At 38.4% G+C, this 26855-nt stretch overlaps 5 protein-coding genes across 5 annotated transcripts in view; 3 read left to right on the top strand and 2 right to left on the bottom strand.

The window, feature by feature from the left end:
• LOC18783642 (universal stress protein PHOS32) lies at positions 3910-5676 on the top strand. The gene is made up of 2 exons (XM_020559238.1): positions 3910-5374; positions 5473-5676. Exons 1-2 carry the CDS (start codon positions 4690-4692, stop codon positions 5481-5483), a joined length of 696 nt encoding a protein of 231 aa, XP_020414827.1. The 5' UTR covers positions 3910-4689; the 3' UTR covers positions 5484-5676.
• On the bottom strand, positions 5789-9731 carry LOC18783905. Its single transcript, XM_007216937.2, has 5 exons — positions 9248-9731; positions 8247-8707; positions 6877-8140; positions 6636-6782; positions 5789-6529 (listed from the first exon to the last, which is right to left on the bottom strand). Exons 2-5 carry the CDS (start codon positions 8295-8297, stop codon positions 5913-5915), a joined length of 2079 nt encoding a protein of 692 aa, XP_007216999.1. The 5' UTR covers positions 8298-8707; positions 9248-9731; the 3' UTR covers positions 5789-5912.
• LOC18782465 (frataxin, mitochondrial) lies at positions 10495-13367 on the top strand. The gene is made up of 5 exons (XM_007217210.2): positions 10495-10840; positions 11137-11209; positions 11350-11397; positions 11487-11581; positions 12850-13367. The coding sequence occupies exons 1-5, from the start codon at positions 10614-10616 to the stop codon at positions 12977-12979; spliced, it is 573 nt and encodes a 190-aa protein (XP_007217272.1). The 5' UTR covers positions 10495-10613; the 3' UTR covers positions 12980-13367.
• Positions 16649-17975, bottom strand: LOC18781662 (zinc finger protein CONSTANS-LIKE 1). The gene is made up of 2 exons (XM_020561053.1): positions 17298-17975; positions 16649-17205 (listed from the first exon to the last, which is right to left on the bottom strand). The coding sequence occupies exons 1-2, from the start codon at positions 17805-17807 to the stop codon at positions 16993-16995; spliced, it is 723 nt and encodes a 240-aa protein (XP_020416642.1). The 5' UTR covers positions 17808-17975; the 3' UTR covers positions 16649-16992.
• Positions 20713-26855, top strand: part of LOC18783576 — an 18894-nt gene continuing 12751 nt past the window's right edge. Inside the window, 8 exon segments of the mRNA XM_020560088.1 lie at positions 20713-22284; positions 22620-23126; positions 23385-23513; positions 23613-23803; positions 23957-24081; positions 24264-24509; positions 24658-24808; positions 24900-25194. Of these exon segments, the coding sequence (XP_020415677.1) occupies positions 20835-22284; positions 22620-23126; positions 23385-23513; positions 23613-23803; positions 23957-24081; positions 24264-24509; positions 24658-24808; positions 24900-25194 (3094 nt within the window). The 5' untranslated portion in view covers positions 20713-20834.

Raw genomic sequence — 26855 nt, 5'->3', positions numbered from 1 at the left:
GTGAGTTTAATCTCAAATTTGGACTAAAATGCCATTATGATTAAGTTTATGATTTATTTTATTTTATTTTTATTTTTTATGAAGTAGGCCCGTTTAGGCCTGACCTGTTGGGCTTAGCCTGGCCCGGCCTGATAGGCTTTCTCAAGCCCGGCCCATGAGTCGGGCTTGGGCTTTGAATTTTCTAAAAAAACCCGGCCTGGTATTTTCTCTCTCCTCTTTAAAGTCCGGTCCGGTCCGGCCCAAGCCCATTAAATTTAGGCCAGGTCAACCCGGCTCGGCCCATTGACAAGCCCTAGCTAGATGTGTGCTTTATTGCTTTTTTTTTTTTTTTATTTTTATTTTATTTTTATTTTAGGGTAGTGGTTGTAATATCTTGTATCCTTTCTTCCATGGCAGAGGCAAATATTTTTCCAGCCAATGTAACTTGTGGCTGGTGGTTCATCAGATAGAAAATCATCACTGGTTGGGTTCATACGGAAGCAATCTCAGCCGTTCATTTCATTTGTCTTTTTGTGTGATAAATGTTGAAACCAACCTTAGTACTTGAAGGGTGTGTTTGGTAGGCTTCACTAGATTGGACTATCTTAAATAGTACTTGAAACCCATGTTTGTTAAGATAAGGGACTAACTTAAATGAGATTATATAGTCCAACAGTGAAAAATCTCCCTCACTCGTTGCTCCAATTTAGCGAGCTTGAAAAGCAGCTCGCAATATAACACCCACGCTATATTGAACTCGGGAGTTCGAACTAAACCATCGCAGAACTAAACCTTCGCACTATCATCGCCCAACCTCACTATCACCACCACCAACCCTATCGACAGCAACAACAACACCCAATTGAACACCCAATCAGTTGACCCATAGAGCCCTTTCTATCTGCTATGATTCCTCATGAGGTTATCTAATTTCTGCAACCAAACAAACCCAGATCACTGGCTTGCCAAGATCGAAGAGGATGTGCGGCATGCTTGGGAGAACACATTTGCTAAAGCCAATGTTTGAAGCTTTCTTGATTGAATTAAAAAAAAAAAAAGAGAGTCAAAAGGGGAGAATGAGAACTGGGGAAAAAGGGGATCTGGAAGTGGGTTATGATGGGGGAGAGAGAGAGAGGCAAGAATGAATCTATTAATCCTAGGGAGCAAGAGAAGATGGCTTCAGTGGGGTAGGGGAATCGCAGCAGGCATTGATGATTTGATCCATAAGAAGCAAAACCTTTGTTTTTTCTATCTGTCTTCCAATGCAATGAACCTAATTATTTTAAACAAAACAAAAAATAGAGAGGAAAAAAAAATATAAAAAGAAAGTAAAAAGAATGGGGAGGTTGAGTTGGGTCTGCATCTAATGAGTTTTTTTGTTTAAGATAATTTTAGATTTTAAAAAAATTCAGAATTTTTGTTGTCTTTTTTATGTAAAATTATTGTTTTAAATTTAAATATTACAATAATTATTTTTTAATCCGACGACACAGCACCAAACATAGGTCTTCACTATTTTTACAATCCAGCTTCTTAGTCCGACGCAGCACTAAACGTAGGTCAGTACTTAATCCAGCTTAGGCCAATCCGAGCTAATCCGAGACAGTCCCAGGATTTAATCCAGTCCATGACAGTCCGCTGTGCCAAACGACTCCGAAGGGAAATAATAAAGACTCATTCATCGCAGCCCTGCTTGTTGCTAGGTTCTATCTTGACCTCTGGTCAAGCTTTTTTAGCTAGTTGGCAGAAAAATAAATATAAGGAGAGCGCAAATTGTGCTCCACCGCTACTAACTTAACTTGTGCATTATTGCAAGAGCATGGGAGGTTTAATTAATAGTCTTTGATAGGTCTTTCGGGGGCCTCAATGTCTTACAATTTGTATATGTGAATGATCAATTTTGGATATTTATTAACAAACATGCAGCATAAATATAAATCAACCATGCTACTGATGATGATGTGACAAATCATATAAATTTTTATGTTACCTTCTCATAATTTAATTTAATTTTTTGTTGTCAAAATTTGGAAAGGGGAATGGAAGGTGTCATTGCGATTCCAACCTGTAATTACTAATATGCTAGCAAATGCTCTTACCACTAAACTACTGACCCTTTGGCATCTTCACAAAAAATAAGTGAACATAAAATTTGAGATGATGTTTGGTTGCCTCAAGTCACGGAAAGACTATAATGAGGAGTTTAGAGTGAGCAATTTATTTGAGTGGTTCAATCCCACTATCAACATATACGAAGAAACTAATAAATTTAAACATTTCAAATAGTCTAATGGTGGGCTTGAACCCCTCAAGCTAGACCCCAGCTATATTCCATGTTGTTTGGGCTGGCCATGTTAATTTGTCTCATCTCATGGTGTTGCTGACAAGCTTTGTGAACTTGGCCCAAAAAAAAAAAAGTCATGTTATTATTGTTTCAGGGCTATTTAGTGCTCGTTTGGAAGTGCTTCTTCCCGAAGCGCTTATGTCAGTAGCGCTTCTATAAAGAAGCAATTTGTCGTTTAGATGTCACATTTAAAAGTACTTTTGATATTTTGTTGAGTGTTTGGCTAACACAGTAAAAGGTTACCTTGAGGCTTCTTTTCTGTTCTCATCTTTTTCTCTTGAGTCTTTTAGGTCGACATCTGGTTCACTGTATTTGTGTTGTTTCAATTGTTCTTAATTAAGTTCTGTTTCCTGTGAACAAAGGATAAAATATAAATTATTGAGGAATAGAATACGTTTTCCACAAGCTGATAGTCGGCTTCATGCATATATGCTGCTGCTATCTTCCTTTGTTGGTTCACTGTGTAGTGTGAATTTTTTTACTTTCATTTGTCTTTTCCTGTTGAATATGTATACTGTTCTTCTAATGTTCGAGAAATTTTTTCAAATTTAAATTGGAAAGGGCATTAAGTTTTATTGAAATTTAAAGTTATGTATACAAAATTCGGAATTTTACGACTGATTAAATCCATGTCTTCCATTTCAGAGTGGCTCTCCATAGCTTATGTGAATGCACCAGATTTAAGTAAATTAGGAAGTGGGAAAGTTTGTAGACATGGATTTTGGAGATGATAGCTCTAGGTTATGTTCCTTACAACTTCTAGGAATATGTCAACATCATCTTCAACATTCTTTTTAGCAAATCAGTCGCCCTTCTAGACAAAGAGAAGGAAGCCTTACCTTTGGAGAAACGAGTTCACAGCTATAGCTTTGAACCACAGTAGTCTTCTTCACAAATAAAGTCAGAAAATAAATAGCAAATCTTTTCAATATTGAGAGAAGCTATGAGAGAGATGGAATAGAAGCTTAAGGGTTTCTATGGGTGTTTTGGCATCTGTTGGACTTTTCACGGGCAGTGTTTTGGTTATAGGAGAGAGAAAAAAAAAGAGAGGGTATTTTGGCATTTAAAAATAAATAAACATGAGTATCTTCGGCATTTTAAAAGTTTCATTAAAGGGAGCCAAGTGCTTCCCTTATTTTTGTCTTGCAGCACTTTTAAGAAGAAGCACCTCTCAAGTGCTTCTTCCAAAACCACTCAAAGTGCTTTTAGATCTCACCCAAAGCATTTTTGCAATTTTTGCCAAACACCATTTTTAAAATACAGAAGTGCTTTCACCTATTTAAAAACGATTTTCGTTGCTCGAAAAGCACTCCCAAATGAGTCCTTACTTTAGTTGCGGTTGTTCTTATTCTTGGGCCTCAGGCCCCATAACACCAACAAACTGCAAACTCTTCCACAACAATAAAAATGGGATTTTGTCAAAAGTAATTTCTTAATAATAGATCACTGTCATGAGTTTCAAACCATAAATGAAGTGTAGTGATGTCTTTTTTTGGTTCATTACTTCCACATTACCACTTTAAACGTGGACATTCCAAATCAATCACGATATGCCACGCATGATTATTTTTCTACTTTGACATATTATAATTGAAAGCAAGGCTAGGTGTATCGTCTATGTCATTTAACACCAAAATAGTGAGTAGGTTGGGTGGATATAGACATGGGACTTTACAGCTATTATCCAGCTTCATTATAATTGACATTTTGATAGCTGCCAACAAGCTTGAAAGTAAAAGGCCGTTCATGTCTAGGTCCTCAAACGCCTCACTCACAGTGAAAGACAAGCTGATCTTGCCCTCCCCATTTCGGCCCAAATGAATCGTTGGCTTTTTGTCCAGCATCTACAATCCACCAACCTCTCTCTTCCAAGATTCAAACTCAAATCCAATGAGCCCATTCAACCGTACAAAACTATTTGTATGCTTCTTCTATGTTTCCTTCTCAGAATTTACCTCCATTTAATCAACTAATAACGACATAAGGTTCTGAATCACATACCACACCACGGGCCACACGTATGAATGAATTAATCTAAAACAGACAAACATGTCATTATCAGCTCCTCCCGGCGATGGTTGCAGTTACATCAATTCACAGATACTAGGAACATAAAACATTATCTCTCCGCTGACCATGGGCATCGTGAGGCCAATTAAACATCCATGTCCCTCACTCAGTCATCATCCTCCATTATAAATCAATACTTGCAAGGATGTTTAAATCTTCATGACCATTGTTGATTAAAATAGAAATCAACCTCTTTGTTTTTGTTTTTTTGTTTCTGGATATTTAGATTCATCAAATAGTATAGCATAACATCCCACCAAGTATCCAAATTAGTACCAAAAACCGTATCGCCGACAATGAACCCACCACCGTCCGTAGACATCCAACCTTCCTCCTCGCGTTTCCCGCTAACCAGCGCCGCCCCAACAGCCTCCGGCGGGGACCAGCGGAAGGTCGCGATCGCCGTCGATTTAAGCGAGGAGAGCGCCTTCGCCGTCCAATGGGCCGTACAGAACTACCTCCGGCCCGGGGACTCCGTCGTCCTCCTACACGTGCGCCCCACAAGCGGCCTCTACGGCGCCGACTGGGGCTCTGTCGACCCCAACCTCCCCAACGACGCCGTTTCCTCCTCCGAGTCCCGGCAGAAGCTGGAAGATGACTTCGATGCCTTCACCACAACCAAAGCGGCCGACCTGGCCCAGCCGCTGGTGGAGGCTCAAATTCCGTTCAAAATTCACATAGTTAAGGACCACGACATGAAGGAGCGGCTGTGCTTGGAAGTCGAGAGGCTCCGGCTCGGCGTCGTCATAATGGGCAGCCGCGGCTTCGGCGCTTCCAAGCGCGCCGCCAAGGTGGGCCGGCTCGGCAGCGTCACCGATTACTGCGTCCAGCACTGTGTTTGCCCAGTTGTGGTGGTGAGGTTTTCGGATGACTCGGACGGGTCCGAACCCAATGGCCCTAACCCGGTCGAGCTCCACCCGGTGCCTGAGGAGGACCACGAGGAGCTCAGTGACGCCGATTCCGGTGAAGATGACCCTCAAGGTTTGATTGGCTATATATCATCAAATATTTATCATTTACTTGGCTGAAAATTGACGTAGTCTGGATATATTTATTTTTTTTGTTCTTTTATGTTGCAGAAATTGCTTGAGAAGGCAACAGGGCTGCATGGGTTAAAGGTTGAAGGGTTTTGCATGGGTTAAATCTTATTGTAATTATGGAAGGTGTAAATTGTTCTTTACTTAGCTGCCTCTGTTCTCATTGTAAACTGTAAATTGTGTGTAAAATTACTCTCTCTTTTGATATTGATTTCATGCAAACCAACATCTATACTGTTTGTTTGAGCATCGTTCATTGATCTTGTTCAAATTAAGCAGGATGGTGCAATTTCCAACACAACCATTTAACAAACTAATAGGGTGTTCAGAAATTCAACCATTTAACAAACTAATAGGGTCTTCAGAAAGCGCAGAAAAATTAAAGTATCACAAAGTTAATACATTATGCAAACATAGAAATCCAAACACAAACCAAAACCCAACAAAATGTATGAACCACTACAAAGCATGAAAATAAAACCTCACATAGCTGCCATAGTTCCCTCGCTCCGACTCCTGCGCATGGAGAGGTCCTGTTTGAGGTTCATAAGTTTGCTGCCCAAATCAAAGTAGTGATGTCGACTATGTGTCGATGCTTTAGTTCCACTGGGAGGGAGGTGCCCATGACGAGCCCTGGACTTCTTCAGCGGCACTACAGATTGATTTCCATGGCCGTGAGTTGATGGCCTGTGAGATGATATACCGTGGCTAGCCTTCCTTGGAGCCTTGTGATCTGGTCTAAGGCCACGATCAAACTGGTGGTTACTAATGCCTAACCGCACGGACCGATCTGCAGCATCCTTCAGGGTGCTATTCTTGATCTGCTGCCGGTTGTAGTAAGCCATGTGGGGAAGAAGTCCTTGCAGATACTTCTTCAATTGGTCGTCTCCAACATTCTTCTGAGCTGGGTTTCCTTCCAAGCTGATGGCTTGCAAGGAGTTGTAGTTAGCTGCAAGCTGACCTAGGCACTTTGCTGTCGAGATTTTGTTAAAACGCAGATCCAGAACGGTCAGTTTTAAGAGGCGATGAAGACCCTCCACCTCACTGATTTTGTTTCCAGCCAAGTACAACTCCTTTAGAGAGGAACAAGAAGCTAGGCCTTCAAAAACGGAAAAAAATTAAGTTATGACATGAACTATTCAGGGGTAATAAACAAGAAAGCCAGCAACTTTTTGAGAATTATATAATTCAATGTAAGCACCTACCATGTCCAATTCTCAAAATCCTGTTGTAGCTCAGGTCCAGGACACGAAGTCTTGTGAGTTCACGCAAACCCTCAATGGTAGAAATATTGTTTTTTGACAGATTCAACATATGAAGTCCTCTAGGAAGAGCACCAGCAGTTATCCTCACTGCAGCGAGTATGCAAACATAATGAGCAAAAAAGCATACCGAAAGAACAATGATAAATATTCGAATGGAACAGATGAGTTTAGAGAGGCGAACCTATGGAATTTCCAGATAAATTGACCACCTTCAGATTTACAAAAGCACTAAGAAATGGGATCACTACTAGTCCATGATTTGCCAGGTGAGCTGTGGTGGCAGCTGCACTCAAAGAAGATATATATCTTTTAGCTGCTTCCATGCCAGGAGTGACCTTAGCATCCGTCTTAGCAGCCACCAAACCATTTGAGTCATTGGAGTCTCTCTTCACCTGATCATTAGATTGGGGCAATTCATTTGTTTCTTCCAACGGGCTGCTATGCTGAAGATTATTAACCCATTCCTCAATGCGCTTAACCCTAAAATCCTTGCTTGGCAATTCATTCCAACTTTGAACTGAGGATTCTCCTTGGAGGTTTTTCTCCGTGCGTACCTCATCTGTAGCTGGCACTATCCAGTCCTTTGCATAACCAGAGTAGTTACAGGAATCATAACCATCATCAATGGAGTTTTCAAAATTACGGTTCTCAGATTTACCCCCGATATCATCATCCTTTTCTTGTATTACCTGAATTTCAGCCTCATGAACTGAAATCCCTTTCCGTTGTATGCCTAAGGCATGTAGGTCCTCAGAAGATCTTGAATGCACTGGTAAACGGTTAATAGGAGAATGCCCCTCGGTAGTCGGAGAACAAGCACTGATGTTTGCAAAAGAATGTGATTTAACAAGCCCTTGTGGTGCACGAGGTGTATGGTCACCAGAGTCAATACCAAACTCTCCAGATGGTGGAGTATCAGAATTTTCAGGGCCTTCCTTTTCTGTATGTAATGGTTCTCCGATTGAGAAAATTGATTCATTATTGACAATCCCAGAACGTACCTGACAATAGTCTGATGTAGGACTTGTCTGACATTGTTCAGGTGGGCTTTCTCCTCTGTCCCTACTTCCATCTGGCACCACCAATCCATTGTGATCCTGAGAACCATCACAAGAAATTCCTTGATCAGTCTCATCCTCGGCGTCATTGTTAGCAGAAGCCCTCCCCTTCAGGTATAATGCACTTCCTAGTGACCTACTCTTTATAATGCGCCCTGTCTGAGTAACCTTGAGGTCACTTTCTTTAATGAAGCTGCTTTCCATATCACCTGATTTCCAATCAGCTTCAAGAGAAGATACATGCTTTAAACTGCTATTAACTTGAGAAATTCCTTCTGTCTGTGATAGGTTTAAGCTTGTTTTGCCAGATGAATTCTTCAAAGCTTGATTTTGAGAACAAACTTGTAATGTTTTATGCATTGCTTCAACTGAAGGTTGAAGAGTTTTCTGTTTGAAAAAACAAGACTTGGAATCAAAATAAGCCATGAATCATCAAACTAATCATAATAAATCACAAGTGTCGATGACCAAACGCGGTGATTGTTCCACTTACCTTAGGTTTGGGGCAATGGACGTGAGCTTGGAAACATGAGAACCTAACCATTACTGGCAAACTACCAGGGTGGCAAACTACCAGGGCTACATCAACACATTAACTACTTTCGATCACACCGAAAACTATCAACGGCAAACTATTGTGCTCATTATTGTCTGGAAGCTCGAATGAACGTGATCTTGTTATGTACACTGAAGAACTACCATCAAGCTTCCAAAAGTTTAACCCTGGATGGCCTTAGCCATAATCAAGCGACAAACCCACTGAAACGCGGCACAATCTCCAGATGTGTGATGATCTTGATCTCCTTAAAACACAAAGCAAAATCACTCTCTCATTATTACCCCACACCCTTTTAGAGGTGCGAGAAGAAATTAATTTTGCTGCAGCGGCCAGACTGAAAGAAATTATCTGTCAATTGGGGAACCCCAACCAGAACATACACAAGAGCTGCTGGCCTGAGAAACAGAAGGAAAAACTAAAAAGTGACTTCAAAGTTTATGTACCGCCCAGGGAAACAATACAGGAATATAACATAATGGGTTATAATTTCAATCTGAGGTACAACAACACAACATGAACTTGCAAGAATCCATGCCAAAAGATGGAGTGAAATCTCATGCTTGCTTGTATACACACTAAAGCTCTAATAAAAGTATAATGTGCTAATCATATAAATTGATCATAAATTCTTTATGTTGTTGTTGCAATATATAAACCAAAAGCAATATATATAAAATAATAAAAACAATTCGAATGCATAAACAATTAGCTCCTTCAGATAGCTAGATGGGAAAAAGAAAAAAGAAATATACTTGGAAATGCTCAATAAGTATAATTAACATTGAAATTGGTGACAAACTGAAAATCAAACACAACCCAATACAGGATAAGTAAAAAAGAAAAGAAACAACAAGAAGAACATGTGTTTGTTATAAATAATCAGAAACCCATAAAAGAAAGATGGAGAAAACGAATTGCAGAAACAAAGATCTGACCTTCCCTTAGCCAGATTGTAATAGAGGGCACGCACTGTAAGAGAAAGACCTTGGTTTTCTTCTTCTGCAGCAGAAACTTACAAACTTATTGGAATGCAAATGTTTGTATGTATTAACATATGGTTTTGAATATACGGCGTGAGCTGAAGGCCAAGCCGACTCTTTAACGCTAACCCTAAGCTCGTGGCTGTGATTTATAGGCCCAAATCAACGGCACTGATTTTGTTCTTTTCCCTTTTTTTTCCCAATTTATTTAGGTTTGTTTGGGAGGAAAGAAAATCATGGAAAGAGGAAAGAAGATGTGGAATTGGAAACCGACTGAATTAGATTCTGTGTTTTGTTCACATTTGTTTGGTTAATTTGAGGCTGGCGAAGAATTTGTGCTTCGTATTTTTTTTGTTAAATAAATGAGAGAATTTGCGTCCACAAACGCTACGAGCTGTGAGGGCCTATCTTCATGCACCGTATCCAAAGGCGCTCTTTCAGCGGTTCTTCTTTCTTTTCTGTTTGTTTGTTTATTTCTCTTTTTCACCTTTTTTTTCCTTTCTAGGACATAAAAATGGTTATTTATTTATTATTTATTCTGGTATGTATTTTTTATAATCTATAACACCAATCACATAATGACACGATCGACAGAAAAAATTTAAAAGATAATGTGTATTTCTATTTCTTTTCTTTTAAAAAAAAAAAAAAAAAAATCTCCCCACCACAATTGTCATTGCATTGCAGGTGCCTGATTCTGTTACTTAGGAAATGATTAGATGGAAGGTGATGGTTCCAATTCAATTTTAAAATGATTTGGTTGTTCTCTCATTTTCGGTAATTAATATGGCCTACCTTATGTTTTTGACCTTAAATCTTTATATTTGAGAGCATAAATTCAATTGGAATAGGGGAATTTTAATAACAAACATAGAAATCCAAAGAAATCTCCTTTTCTTGAGGCTCTCTTCCTCCTTTCGTAATTGTTTTTTTATAGAAAACACTTTGCTCATAAGTACTTTTGCTAGGAACTTTTTTACTATAAGCACATTGGAATATTGTTAAACATTCACGTAAGCTTTATAACCCATAAGTATTTTTTAGATTTTCCGCCAAAAGCTTTAATTATTGGTTTTTTTAGTTGTCAGAAACATACTTTTAGCCGTTCCAAAGGCATTATTAAATAAGCTTCAACACGCGGCTGTTTTAGAATATATGGTAAAACAAAATGACTCTTTTTATGGGTCAAATGCCCAAAAAATACAATATATCATGGCCCAATAATGAGCCCTGGGTAACTTTGTCTTCGGCCCAATTAGGACCATCCCCATCTGCAACCTCAAGCTCAGGCTAAGAGAAGCTGTTACCTGACGACGACGCTATGGCTTCAAAGCTGCTTCCCCTGAGAAGGCTCTCGAGGCTTCTGAAACCTCTATGTTCTGCTTCTTCTTCGAGTTTCAGGTCGTCTTTGTACCTTTTAGCAGCTTCGAAATCTCTACATCTCTCTGAGAACAGTCACGGACCTCGTTATTGGATTGATTCTAGAAGCTTCTGTTCTAGCCCTTTGAACCTCAACGATGCTGAAGTCCCCGCCGCTATCGATTATCGGTACGTGCCAATTTTTCATCAAACTTTAGCTTCTGTTTGCCTACTAGCAAAAATAAGGAAAGGAAGTTTTGATTTTTTTTTTTTTTAAAGGCTATTAAGAAGTTGATGTTGCTTCAACTAAGTTTCGTTTGCATTATTTTTATTGAAAGTTGCAAAATTTGTTTACTTAAGTTGTTGATCTATTAGAAATTTTGTAACGATGGCGATATTTTTGGTGGAAATGGAATTTTGGTTGAAATTGTTGTTTCCTTTAGAGGCTTAAAGTGAATGTTGCTGATAAATTGATGTGAACACAGTTCTGTACTGCAGGAGGATGAATTTCACAAGCTAGCTGATACTACAATACATGATCTTCAAGAGAAATTTGAGGTGATTCTTTCCTTCCATTCCTTTTCATGCTGAGTAATTCGAGTTTCAAACACATTATGCATTGGTTTCTTTCTTTTGGTACCTAACCCATCATGCACTGTCATTTTGTTATCTTTTCATTGACAATCCTACTTGGACAGGAATATGGAGATAGCGTTCAAGTTGATGGCTTTGACATAGACTATGGGGTGAGAATGGCTGATTGGTGTTTGGAATTGATTAACTAATAAGGAATGTAATTTAACTTTTTGTAACTAATTGTGTTTGCATTTGGCAGAATGAGGTGCTGACCTTAAAACTCGGGGATCTCGGCACCTATGTTTTGAACAAACAAACACCAAATAGACAACTTTGGTTGTCTTCCCCAGTGAGGTATGTTTTCTAGTTGTCGCTCTTGTTGGTTTCAGGTTTGAGTGTGTGATTGTGTATTTTACGTAGCATTTTAAAAACCAAGATCTGTTGTTGCATTGTGATCCATATGTTGGTGTATCAAAATGTTTGTGAATCTTTTGATACCTTGGGTTCATGCCATTGTTTGGATTGCATCAACTAAATGTACAGTTTCTGTATGAGCAGTTTGGTAACCTGGAAAACTCATTGATTGTGTACTATCATTAAAACTGGATATTCTCAACAGGCAACACTAAATGGGCTGATCTGTCACACCGTACCAAGCGTATGCATATATAGAATGAAATGTGTGAATGAACATCTTTTGATCTTCAAATGATGTGCTTTTGCGTGTTTGGTCTTTGAGTTTACATCGGAATCCATGGCTTATTCGTATTTCCTTGATAGAGGCATTATTTTTGTGCAATTCGTACACACCTTAGCATGTGTTTGTGATTGGAAACTAAACATTTAAACTTGTGATTGAATGATAAAATACAGAATTTAACTATGATCTTACAATTTTTTAATAGTCTCTAGGTTTTTAGTTGAAGCGATGCAGGTATGAAGTTATGCAGGCTTGAATTATGTGATTCTCATGAATGCAAAATCTCCCACAAGATTTGGGAAAGGAAGCTCAAACTAATTTAGGAAATGTTTTCTGAAAAATGATTTTCAGAGCCTTGAATGGCATCCCATAGATTGCAACCTGTGCCCTTCCTCTGCTTCCATATAGGTTGTGTGTATGGCAAATCCCATCCATTTGGGCACAGTTTTATTTGTAATCAATCTCAGAAATCAATATTCATGTGCCAATATTCTGAGGGAAGATTTCTTACCATCATGCATCTGCCCAGTCTTCTTCGATGCTTTCATGTATAACATGTTTGCAATCTGATGTGTATTGACATTCCTTTTTTACGCTAACTAGACTGCCTGTACCTTTTCAGCCATGTATTTACTGAAGGGGAATGCTTCACAATCCCTGTCATGTCTTTGACGTAATATGCCATGTGATGTAAAGTAGGTCTCATGTGATGTAAATTTGGTCTCGTGTAGTCACCATCTTGACAAGTACCTATACTGATATTGTAAAACCATGATAGGCATTTTTGTGCTCTTTCTCTATTCACATCTAGCTTATTTATGCTGTTGAGAAGTCCACGGCCGGGTTTAATACTCACTATTTTGCACCGTGCTTAGCTAAGTTTTTCTTTCATTTTGCTAAAATATATATGTTCTTCATGCAGTGGTCCTTTCAGATTTGACTGGGATCGGAATGCTCAAGCTTGGGTTTATAGAAGGACCAAAGCTCATTTATTGAAACTTCTAGAAAGCGAGATGGAGGAACTGTGTGGCGAACCAATCAGCCTTTCATAAACCACCCCAGAAGGTGGCCAATCTTTCGGAAATTAATTTCAGTGCTGATAGTTTTACTTCCAGAAAACATTTTGGAGCCCTCCACAGTAGGATGCTTTTGTTCGTGGTGTTTAGTTGTAATCTATCTTGATTAGTTAGTTAATTAATTTGTCAGAAAATTTGTTTGTTTTAAAAACTTGTTTTTGTGATGGCAATTATTCTGTGAATATGGTATAAGATTACGAGCATTCTAATAAGCCACAGATAAGCATGCTTAAGGTTAAGGGGAAGGCACCAGAAGAAATTCATGTCATTCTTTTGAGGCAACAACATTGTAATATTGTTTATGGTATTAACAAAATTGTAATTTGACTTGTAAGCATAAGTTCTTTTCTGCATAGTTAACTAATAGCGTCAAAATAAAAATACTTTCCTCCTTCCGTTTAAGGAGGAACTCCTACATTCATGTCAATGACAATATAACATGTGTGCAAAAGTTTGTGTTTTTTATGAATTATTTTTGCACATGTATCAAATTGTTTTGATTTACAGGAATGAGGAGTATCTTCTTCCACGGAAGGAGGCAAGCATTATCTGCATCATGCAGAATCTCCTATTTCCATGGGATTAAACAAAATAAATGATGGAACTGCAAATGAAAAATAAGCAATGTGAAGTTTCATTTCCAAGTTGCAAGGGATTGATGATATAATTAAGAACTGATATTTTGTAAGTTGTCCCTTTTGTTTATAGAGAAGGTAGTTTGAAATGAAGCACCTCGTAGTTGACATCAATTCAAGACCAATAAACATTTGATTTGGGTTGCGCTATTTTAAAATAATATTATATTTGGTTGAATAAAAATCCCAATTGGTTTAGGATTGAGATGAGATAAGATGATTCCTTTCAATCTAATACAACAGTTATTTCTTGTTGATATTAACATTTATAAATGTATAAAACGTGAAAATCAGATCAATAATTGAACGAATTAGAGGAGGTTTAGCACCATTAATTAACAAGTTAAGTATTTTAATGCAATAGTAGGCTATTATTAGCCTACTAGATTGTTATAGCAAAGGGCTTACTTTTCTGTAGTTGGTTTTTATCCTCTCAAAATATGCCTAAGCTTTACCAATTGGGTGGCTAGAGATGAAAGTGGAAAATTTAGATGAACCTCCATTGTTGAACGTGGAACAAAATAGCATTTCCCCGAAAACCTTGAAAAAACAAACTTTTAGATATCCAATTGAGAATTATTACTTCAAATCTAAAAAATAACTTTTACGTTCTTTCCACGTCAATGTACAAAAGAGCGTGAAATTTATAAGAATCATTGAATTCAGAAGACAGCGAGGTGGTTACATTCAGACTTATAAGAACCGTCAACTAACCATTGATAAAAGTGAGTCGCATAATCCATCAAGGACACACAATCGTCCAAGTGCACGTGAGCTATTATTGATAAACGTTGGTAGTTTAGTTCCACGGTGGAATTTCTTTAGCTACTATACTCTGACATACAGGAATTAAATGACATCTTACAAAGAATGGGGATGGAAAAACAAGCTTCTTTTGTCACCATCATGGTGTCATGTTTCATCAAGTCCTGGTCAGTAGAATTCCAAGATGAGTAAAAGACCTGCTAGCAGGTCTTTTTACGTTTCTGGTTTAGAAATTTCAGAGTCGTACAATTACATAGTGCCATACAACCAAACAACACAACCATTAATTCCTCCCCCCACACCCTCCCCAAAAAAAGAAAACAAACACCTAAAACAATCCTCCACCACAAGAAAACAATCCTCTTCTTTTTCTTCCGACTAGCTCTCTTCTACTTTATGCCAATTGCCAAGGTTCCTTAATAACAACCCTTAAAAAATTATTATTGTTAAAAAGGTGATTAGATTAAAGATGATTGGTTGATGAGCATGTGGCCTCTGCTGAGAAGAACAAGCGAGAACCACTCTCAACCACAACCTCTTTACTTGGAGCTTTATTCTTGTTATTATTTATTTGTTTATGCTTAATCACTCTGATTATGTATAATAGAGGTTTAATGAAGAAACGATTGCCCCACTTGATGTGAAGGCCGGCCTTAAATAAAACCTGCAATAATATATTATACAGAAGAAAAAATCTTCATTTTCTCCATTAACTATAATAATCAGCTTTGTTTAAGGTCTTAAGCTCAGATATTTGTTGAGAAAACAATAAACAAACCTACAAGCAAATATCTATCTGCCATTATCCTTTGAGATTAAGAAGAAAACTCCCAAAGACAGAAGATGTAAAGTTGAACCACCAAGAAAATAAAATATTTATGAAGTACCCAATTAGGGCCTAACCTCATAACTCACAAAGTTATGACGTGGGTGTGTCTAGTAAAAGCTGAAAGGCTAATTGGGTACGTGGTTTAGTTGCAACCTATCATGATTCATGCCCAATCAACGTAGCTTGATTTACGCAGACCTCGGTTAGTGTGTTCTCTTTGCACTCAAATTCGAAACGATTGTTGAGTTTTTATGGGTGCCTTTAGCCTGCAAAGCTCTTGATTGCAAAGGAATTTTATTTGCTGTAGATGCTGGTTTTTTCTCTCCTCATATAATTTTATTTGCTACAAATGCAATTTATAGGGGAGATTATTTGGACTGATGTCGGCAACATTGTGAATAATGTGAGAAATTTATTTACGCATTTTTCTTTAAAAAGAAGTTCAATTTTGGCCTAGAAAGTGTAACAAAATGGCTCATGTTATTACCCGATTTGCTTTACACGAACAAGATACTTATTATTAGTTAAAAGATGAATTATATTGTTGATGACTTTATTGGAAACAATGCTTTTGGTTAATGAAATTTACTTCTTTTCGATACAAAATAAAATTTGAATAACTCTCCCAATAGATTAGATTAGTTTAATTTAGTTATCGTTGTATGGAAAAAATAAAAAATAAAAAAATAGTAGCTTGATCTACAACTACTACTTAGAACCAGTCAATCTTACTCAACCTCCCTACTATACAGGGGAGGGTGCAAGAAGACGTGTGGTATATGGAGCAAAGCTTGGGAATTCAGACTACCCAACCCAACCAATCAATCTCAATTCTCAGCTCACTATTATCATTCACTGGTTTTTGAAATATAACCGTTTAAAGGCACATTCAAAGGTCCCAAATTCCCAATCTAAGACTAAAGGAGCCAACCATTTATATGGAGCATGGTTTATCCGCGTGCCACAGAATTGGCCATGGCATTTTCTGACACCTGCCGTGCCTAAAGGAAAGGCCATCACGCCACCTCCATCAAAGTGCAGAGACAGACTCGGTCTTTTACTCCACACCACACATTTATGTGCCTCCATCACATTCTACTGCCACAGCCATACATTCTTACAACAAAAAAAAAAAATCAAAATTTCCAAAGACGCGTGAAAGTCTTTTTGGCAAAAACATATTCCGTTTCACTGTTTCTTGTGCTCTGATGAGAATCATTTAAGTTTTAAACACATGCTTTAAACAAAAAATTCATTTAACTATCAAATTTGTTACAAATCATTCGTGGGTAGATTTCTACTTACTACCATGTTTTCACTATTCATTTGATACAAGTGATATTAGAGGATGGAGATTCGAACACAACACCTCAAATAGATAACTACTCATAATCACTTGATCTACAAATTTCTTAATGATCAATTTACTTTCCCATTAATGACACGTTAAGAACGTGACACCCTAATTAGAAGGAAGAAAAAATCCAAGCAAGAAAAAAGGAAATTAAATTAAAAAGAAACACAAAGATTCCATTTTCATACGCCAAAAAGAGTTTCTTTACAATATATGGCACGACACGAAAATGAAGAATCAGAATTACTATCGCGGTTAAAATAAGAAAAAAAATTAAAACAAATTGTCTGACTAATACAAATTTAACTACTGGTCAAATCAGGATCAGTTGAGACTGTTGTTAGGTAAGTAAAAGAATTATCATCATAAACTACCTCATATCCAACGGCCAGGACGCTCAGAAGCGTCAAGATCGAAGGCTATCTTCCCGGCGATATATCATCTTCGACTCAATAACGGGTTCGGACGGCGAACCCGGCCCGTTTAGATCGATTCTTCGGTCTTTTCGTGGTCGCGAGGAGTCAAACGAAGTGGCTCCGCCTTCGGGTTCGGGCCGACTCGCTTGAGCTGCCGAAGCTGAGCCGTACCTCCGTCGAGAAGATGAACGGTCGAGATCGTCCTGTGATAGAAGCACGCACGAATCTTAACCGTTGTAAAACGGGAATCAAAGACAGTTTTGAAAGAAAATAACGAAAACAGAGCAAAACGTACCTGAGAGCGAAGATCCGAAGCCGTTTCTCTGATTCGCTTCAACGAAACGGTGGTGGCCGTTTTGGGACCTTCTGTATCGCCATTGTTTAACGCACTCGCAGCCTCTTCGCTGCTCGATGAGCTCGGCGACGGTGGAGGCGGGGTCGTCGAAGACCACGGCACCACCTGATTATCTCCGTCCTCATCAAAATCATCATCATCATCATCTGGATCGTTATCGGAGTCAAATTCATTATCATTGCCGCCTTGGCTCTCTTCGTCTTCGTCTTCGTCTCTGCTTTCATCTCTGACCACACAGCTCTCGCACACGGAAAACGTATGGCCGAGCTTTTCACCGGAGGCCTTCCAAGGCGTCGGAGACTGACACGAATGGCAGAGGAGGCTCCTAGAGTGCCTCGCCACCAAGAAATTGGCACCGTGAACCTTGGCGTCGCAGTCCCAGCACAAAATCGCCTGGTCCGATTCGCAATAGGTTCTTGCAGGAAGCTGGCACAGCTCGCAGTTCTTCATCTCTCTTGCAAAAGGACTCAAAGTCCCGTCTTGAGTTTTCAGATTTTTTCTCTCAGTTTCTCTGTGTGTTTCTCGGAATTTTATTCTCTCTTGTACGGGATGAGTGGGAAAGAAGAGAGAAGGAAGGAAAGGACCACTTGCAGTGTTTTATAGCAACAACCTTGCTTTTGCCTTTAATAACGATTTTACCATTCAAGGCACAAGTTTTTGACGTATCATCTTCTCAACCTGCAAACATTACACCAATGGTAAATGGAAGATAAGTAATACAAAAAAATATTTACCTCGCTTGTGAATAATCGCACGTATTCAATTTTACTTTTAAGCTTTGAGCTTGATAATGAAGCTGTTGCTTGAATTTAATCAACTTTCTCCGATAATCACAAAAAATCTATTTTACGCAATGTATATAATTTGCAGATAATTGCACGGATATGAAATTTACTTATTTGGTGAGGAAATGGCAGGTGATATTGGTGAAAAAAAGGAAAATCTTGTCATCCAATTCCATAAAATTGACCAAAATTTAAGTCCAATTTCTTTTCAACGAGAGAGAAGAAAGGAAAAGAAATTGATTTGAATACTAAGTAAACGAGGGTAAAAAAGTCATTTTTTGATAGTAAATGGATGCTAACGACCCACAGAACCTCTTGGTTTGTGTGTGAGAACGCCACCACAATGGTCCAAAGGTTGAAAGGTTGAGAGAGAGGACCAAAAGCTGAGGCTGTGGTGCTTCGCGGTGCCAGGTGTCGGCTTCTGAGGGAACAAAAGCTTTATGTGGTCTGAATATATCCTGAGGGGCCCTTCGGTCTTTGCCTCTTTGGTTGGTGCAGCCCTTGCAGGATATTTTTTAAATCGCTGGTTCGCATGGCTGACATGTCGTCCAGGTGGCAGATATCAATGTGGGAGATTCTATTCGCTTACGTGTCGTCATTTGGGCCATCGAACCACGTGGGTCTTCGCACCTGCAACTGATTTTCTATGTATTACGTGTACACTGGGCCCCAACCCGTGCGATTTTCAGCCCTGCATTTCGCGGCTCCGAATGATGTCCACCTCTAATTCTTATGGTCGCTTTGATTAAAAAATTTATAAGATATTTTATGAATGAATAAATAAATAAATAAAGTAAAAGATAAGACTCGTGAAGTCCACGCGCTCAACATGCCATTCGCCAGTCCTCCTCGGTCTAGAATGAATGACAATGAACGAGTGGCTGGTTATTCTGCAATAACACGACTCGTCGTTTATTGAGAAATAGATATAAACTGTACACTAGGGGTAGGTATGGTTCGAGCCGGCTCGATTTTGAATTCAAATTGGCTACCGAACCGGTCCAGTCGTAAGGCCAAATCTGTAATCGAAATCGAACAATAAGGCCCATTTTGATCAAAATTTGTAAACTGGGCCTAGGTGTTTGGGATGGTCATATCTCATTTTGGGCTAAGGCCCAATAGTTTTAATAAGACATGTTTTCTAGTAAATGCCCATTTGGCATTGCTTATTTGAGGTGATAAGCGATTTTTAAAAAATTTTGGGAAGCCCAACCAATTTGGTAAACTGTAAAAAAATCACTTAGCGTTAAAAATTATTGTGAGAGAAAGCTATAAAGGAAAGCAACTAATGAGGTGCTTTCATTTTCTGATTATGCAGGAATCAGTTTCGAAGAGGAGCTAGGTTTAATGATTAATCGGCAATCATTTTCTGATTATGAGTAAAATTAATACCAACAACACATTTAACAATATTTTTACCAAACACCAAACTATTTTATCTCACAGCTGATTTCTCTCACAGCAAATTTGACAGCGATTATTTTCACAGCATAATAATGCCAAACTGGCCCTAAGAAAGCTAGAAGAATGATAGGTTATAATATGAGGGTTCTTAATAGTCGTCAAATTATTATCGAATTGTTGAATTGAACCCCTTAACATAACTCCTCATTATAGAAGCTCCTTGTTTTCTAGTTTGTAATTTTTGCAGTTTTAAGGCCCAAATTTAGTATTTCATATTGCCATTAGAAAATTGAAAAATCCACAACAATCACAGCCTGGATATCTGTAAAGTTCAAATAAAGACCAAAGAAGAAGGCTATAAGCTGCAAAGTTCATAGTTCAACAATGTATATCATTCATCAACTTCAACTCTTTTGATCAGTACGTTCATCTTTTCCCCTTTTAGCTATTTAAAATCATAATCACCGTTGGATCTACAATGTATGTCATACAAGGTTGTATTTCATGGCGGGTAAGGTTGAGCCTAATCTACAAATGCATCTATTTTTAATCAGTTATTATATCTGAATCGTATTTATACGGTCAAATTCAACTTCTCAATCTATATCTAGTAAACATCAAATTTGCATTGAATCAGATTATTATCGTATTCATTTTAAATCTTTCCATAATAACGAAATGAGAACGCTAATCCAATCCATATGTTTTTTAACAGCTTACAAATATGAGTGGGCTAAACGTTACTTCACTGGCAAACAATGCTGGGCCAAAACCAACAAAGAAACGTAAAAAGAAGAAGGAAAGAAGAACGTCGTCAACAGTTGGGTTAGAAGCTGCATGACCGAAGCCCAGCCCGACAGAAATGCGGTTGCCTCCAAAAGATTTCTTAAAATCTCAAAAATTGAAAGCAAAATTTGATTTTCAGAGGGAAGAAAAGTCAGCGATAATGGGAAATTTTGAAATATATGAAGTAGGATCAAAGGAGTTTGAGACCTTGAGAAATTTACAAATAACAAAATGAGAGGGAGGGAGATAAATGAAAGTGAATCAGTGGACACAAAGAAAAGATGCAATAAAACCAAACTCAGACGACCTTGACTCGACATTGAGCCGGCTACTACTATTCAATCATGCAGCTTCCTCTAAAGTCATATGAAAACATTGAGTGATTGCTACAGGAATAACATTTTCTGCTTTGGCTGGTATATCAAGTGTTTGTTCTAGGTGCAAATTGCAGAGCACTATTGGCGTAAACCTCACATTTTCTGATAGTAAACAAGGGAAACAAATGAATGTTGATACGACTACCAGTAGACTCCCTCGAGCCAAGCACATGTGTTTGTCTCCCTGTATTATGTTTATTTCCAACCTTTCATGGTTTGCAAATCGCATGCTATCTTCCATCTTCTCCTCCTGTGCGTTACTCTTCTTGTGCTTTTCTCACCACCTGTTTTGCTCTGCTACTGCTAGAGATACTCTAACGTCACTCGACGATCCAATTAGGGACGACGGATCAGAAGGTCTTGTTTCAGTTGGAGGAAGATTCCAACTGGGATTCTTTACACCATCTACAGAAGCAGGAAGGTCTGGCAATGGAAGATATGTTGGCATTTGGTATCACAATATGAGTCCAAGGACAGTTGTTTGGGTTGCCAACAGAGATACGCCAGTTCCTGCCAATTCAAGGAGTACTGACGTTTTTGCAATCCAAGATGGTAACCTCCAAGTTTTGGATGATACTACTGGAAAGTCTTATTGGTCAACACGCCTTAAAACACCCAAGTCTTTAAATTTGATGGTGAGGCTTATGGATTCTGGGAATCTGGTGTTGTTAAGGGATGGTGATGATGATCCATTGGCAGCGAATAATATTTTGTGGCAGAGCTTTCGAAATCCAACTGATACATTCATTCCTGGGATGGTGATGGATCAAAGCTTAGAATTGCCTTCATGGAGAGACCAAGACGACCCGAGAATCGGCGACTTCACGTTCAAACTAGATCAAGAAGGAGACCAGTTTGTTACCTTAAAAAATTCGACTCCTTACTGGAGAAGTGGAGAGTCAGGTAATAAATTTTCTAGCTCGGCCGGAATGTTTCCTCCACTAGATGATCTATTATCAAATTTCAGCAAGAGTACTGCCAGATCTAGAAGACGAAATAACTATAATAATTTAAAAATTATTGATGTGACAAGATTGGACTACAATTATACAAGAATGCTGATGAGTTTTACTGGGGAGGTACAGTTTCTGACCTGGATTAATCACACAAAGCAATGGAATTTGTTATGGAAGGAGCCAAGAGATCGATGCAGAGTGCTTAATGCTTGTGGGAACTTTGGCAGCTGTAACATTAATAATTGGCCGTTGGTGTGCAAATGTTTGCCAGGGTTTAAACCTCAGTTTGCAAAGCAATGGGAAGCCGGAGACTTTTCAAATGGATGTGCAAGGGAGTCGACAATATGTAGCAAGGACACTTTCTTGAGCTTGAAGATGATGAAAGTGGGAAAACCAGACGCACAAATAACTTCTGAAGATGAAATACAATGCAGGAAAGAGTGCTTAAATAGCTGCCAGTGCCAGGCTTTCTCATATAGTGCAGGTGTAAACAGCACTAGCAGGGATACTGCTACTCCTACTTCCTTGTGCTGGACATGGTCAAGCGATCTAAATAATCTTGAGGAAGAATATGATAATGGCCACAACCTCTCTGCTCGAGTTGCCTTGTCTAGTTTAGGTATTGCATTTCTCTGTTTAATTTTGGATTACGATGGAACATATGCAGTTGTTGGTTTGTTTCACCAAACTACTTTACAGTTGAAAAAAGATGTAAGAGAGTGAGAGTTTAAAGCACCTCAGTTAGGATGAAATTAACTACAATCAATAATGTTGAGGGATGTCATACGTGCGTAGGAGTAACAAACTCTACACACATACACAACTAAACAGTCCGTGTTATATACTAGAAGCATTCTATGTTAAGCTTTTACATGTGAGTAAGATTGCAGAAGCATGAGGTTAATGTTAATTTTTTAGTTCGTTATGACAATCAAGAAATTACATCTTGTGCAGAATCAACCGTAAGAGACTGCAAGCCTTGTGGCACAACCATCATTCCTTATCCCCTGAGCACTGGACCGGATTGCGGTGACCCCATGTACTTCCATTTCAACTGCAGCCCCATCACAGGCCAGCTTAGCTTCGTGGGACCGAATGGCACCTCCTTTAGAGTTATTAGTGTCAACCCAAGTACACAAAGAGTCGTCATCCAAGCCAAAAATGTGAATAATTGTGACCCTATAAACAGAGTCAAAAGTCAACAGCTGAACCCTCCATTTCCTTTCAATGTGACCAGTTGGTGCTATGTTCCCCCGGGAAATTTTAGTTCTCAAATTTCATCCGGAGGTACTAATGCAGTAGAGTTAGGTTGGAAGCCGCCTCTGGCACCAACCTGTAGAACATCTGCAGACTGCAGGGGTTGGCCACATTCAACTTGCAGTCCAGCAAGCGATAGAAAGAAAAGATGCCTTTGCAATGCCAATTATCAATGGAGTGGCTTTAACTTAAATTGTACTCAAGGTGAGAACGCGTTAGGCTACGCATAAAATTGCGCTGATGCATGAACCTGTTAGTGCAAATCAATTTATGTTGGGACCAATGCATGTCCGTCTGAGTAGAAATCATAGAAATAACTGAAACTAAGTAGAATTTGACTGATAAATCCAATCATTTAGTTGGCTCATTATAAATGCATCATGTCATTTTAGATTGTTCACTTCAGTAATCTACTTACATGATGACAACTTACATGTAGAATTTCCTCTTGCTTTCTTATAGAAGAACAACGAAGAAGGAAAGTGCCAGTGTCTCTGATACTGATAGTTGTGGCAGTTGTTACAAGCGGAATTTTTCTTGCATGCATCGTTTGTGTTTATATATGGAGAAGAAAGATAACCAAGCGACAAGGTAACTACTTTGCTATATGCACTCTATGCATGAACATCTGCAGGATTGGTCCTATTGAATGACAGCATGAGAATAATATTCTTCAATTTCATGACTTAGATAAAATAAATCGAGCACAACTTGATAGTGAAAGGCAAGTCCAAGAGTTGATAGACACAGGTGAGTTCAAGGAAGAAGATGAGAAAGGTATAGATGTACCCTTTTTCGATTTGCAAAGCATACTAGACGCTACAGATAATTTCTCAGATGCAAACAAGCTTGGACAAGGGGGCTATGGCCCTGTTTATAAGGTAATGGAGGAATACTTGTTTTCCATTTCATTGCAATTGAGCCACATTAGCAACACTTATGTGTTGTGTTATTGTCCCTCCAAAATTGTTTTATCATTAATTTATTCTGGTTAGTTGTAAATTCATTTGAGAGGGGATTATTTTTTTGTCCAGGGCAAGTTTCTTGGAGATCAAGAGATTGCAGTAAAGAGGTTATCAAGGGCTTCAGGACAAGGCTTACAGGAATTTAAGAATGAGGTGGTGCTGATTGCCAAACTTCAACACCGAAACCTTGTTAGGCTTAAAGGATATTGCATTAAAGGAGAAGAAAAGATTTTACTCTATGAGTACATGCCTAACAAAAGCTTAGACATCTTTATATTTGGTTTGTTCCCAGTCCTCATTTCAGTTTTTTTTACTGCATCATATATGGTTTCTTGATCACCAGATCTCCCAAGTTTCTCTAACGGAAAATGCAAAGTTTGCCAGATCATACAAAAAGCTTGGTTCTTAATTGGGAGATGCGCTTTAACATCATTTTGGGAATCGTTCGAGGACTTCTTTATCTTCATCAAGATTCCAGATTGAGGATCATTCACAGAGATTTGAAAACCAGCAACATTCTCTTAGATGAGGAGATGAACCCCAAAATATCTGACTTCGGCTTGGCGAGGATTGTTGGAGGCAAAGAAACTGAGTCGAACACAAACACAGTAGTTGGAACTTAGTAAGTTTCGTGTGGACGGTTTAAATTTCAGGGTGGATATTTCATACATTGTAGCACAAATTTGAAATTTCAAGTCATTGACCCTTTTAGAGGGAAGTGCTTTGGTGCCTGCATATTTTACGAACTGTTATTATAATTTGTGATGCAGTGGTTACATGTCTCCAGAGTATGCATTAGATGGAATTTTCTCAGTGAAATCAGATGTGTATAGCTTCGGTGTGGTTCTTCTTGAGATAATCAGTGGAAAAAAGAACACAGGATTTTATCAATCCAAACAAACTTTCAGCCTCATAAATTATGTAAGTCTGTTGAATGAATCTTTCATGCCCATTTATTTGCTTCATCCCCATTTTATACTTTACAACATTTGAAATTTAAACATTTTCCCAGGCATGGAGACTGTGGACAGAAAACAAGGCCTCGGAACTAATGGACACGACTTTGGATGAAAGTTGCAACAAAAGTCAATTCATGAAGTGTGTCAATGTTGGGCTCTTATGCGTACAAGAAGACCCTGTTGATCGTCCCACCATGTCAAATGTTCTTACCATGCTTGACAGTGAAATTGCAATCTCTCCAACTCCTAAACAACCAGCCTTTCTCCCAAGGAGAGGCAACTCTAGCACAGCTTCTTCTTCTACTAAGCCAGAAACATTTGCTGAAATAACTACAACTCTAGATGAAGGTAGATAATGAAAGAATGGTTTGAGGCTGTAGTTAGTCTTTATATCCTTTTCAAGTAAGACACAATTGGATGTCGAAACGGTTTCCAATTTGTCTAATTTTTTGTAAAGATGATCTATGAATGAAGACCTAAAAAATAGATGGTTTGGATCATTGGAAAAAAAATGGTAGGGTACCCTAAAGGGCGTCCCTCAAATAAAATTATTTGAGAGATCCCTCAATAGAAGGGGACTGATATACAGAGAGCTTCCATTGAGGGATCCCTCAAATAACTTATTTGAGGGATACTCCTTGTAGGCCCCACTCCGGATTGTATTTCACTAATCCAAACAGTCTATTTTGTAGATACTCATTCAAAGATCATCTCTACAAAAAATCACTTGAATCAGATATCATTTGACCACTCAATTGAGTTATTGAAATTTTAGTATTTTCTTGAAGTACCGTGTTCATTGATTTTGTAAGACACAATTGGATGTCGAAACGGTTTCCAATTTGTCTAATTTTTTGTAAAGATGATCTATGAATGAAGACCTAAAAAATAGATGGTTTGGATCATTGGAAAAAAAAATGGTAGGGTACCCTAAAGGGCGTCCCTCAAATAAAATTATTTGAGAGATCCCTCAATAGAAGGGGACTGATATACAGAGAGCTTCCATTGAGGGATCCCTCAAATAAGCTTATTTGAGGGATACTCCTTGTAGGCCCCACTCCGGATTGTATTTCACTAATCCAAACAGTCTATTTTGTAGATACTCATTCAAAGATCATCTCTACAAAAAATCACTTGAATCAGATATCATTTGACCACTCAATTGAGTTATTGAAATTTTAGTATTTTCTTGAAGTACCGTGTTCATTGATTTTGTAAGACACAATTGGATGTCGAAACGGTTTCCAATTTGTCTAATTTTTTGTAAAGATGATCTATGAATGAAGACCTAAAAAATAGATGGTTTGGATCATTGGAAAAAAAATGGTAGGGTACCCTAAAGGGCGTCCCTCAAATAAAATTATTTGAGAGATCCCTCAATAGAAGGGGACTGATATACAGAGAGCTTCCATTGAGGGATCCCTCAAATAAGCTTATTTGAGGGATACTCCTTGTAGGCCCCACTCCGGATTGTATTTCACTAATCCAAACAGTCTATTTTGTAGATACTCATTCAAAGATCATCTCTACAAAAAATCACTTGAATCAGATATCATTTGACCACTCAATTGAGTTATTGAAATTTTAGTATTTTCTTGAAGTACCGTGTTCATTGATTTTGTAAGACACAATTGGATGTCGAAACGGTTTCCAATTTGTCTAATTTTTTGTAAAGATGATCTATGAATGAAGACCTAAAAAATAGATGGTTTGGATCATTGGAAAAAAAATGGTAGGGTACCCTAAAGGGCGTCCCTCAAATAAAATTATTTGAGAGATCCCTCAATAGAAGGGGACTGATATACAGAGAGCTTCCATTGAGGGATCTCTCAAATAATTTTATTTGAGGGACGCCCTTTAGGGTACCCTACCATTTTTTTTCCAATGATCCAACCATCTATTTTTTTAGGTCTTCATTCATAGATCATCTTTACAAAAATTAGACAAATTGGAAACCGTTCGACATCACTTGTGTCTTACAAATCAATGAACACGGTACTTCAGGAAAA

This window comes from Prunus persica, chromosome G3 (genome assembly GCF_000346465.2).
Source record: "Prunus persica cultivar Lovell chromosome G3, Prunus_persica_NCBIv2, whole genome shotgun sequence".
NCBI lineage: Eukaryota > Viridiplantae > Streptophyta > Magnoliopsida > Rosales > Rosaceae > Prunus > Prunus persica.
The sequence above is the reverse complement of the archived record's forward strand: the minus strand, read 5'-3'. Positions and strand labels throughout refer to the sequence as shown.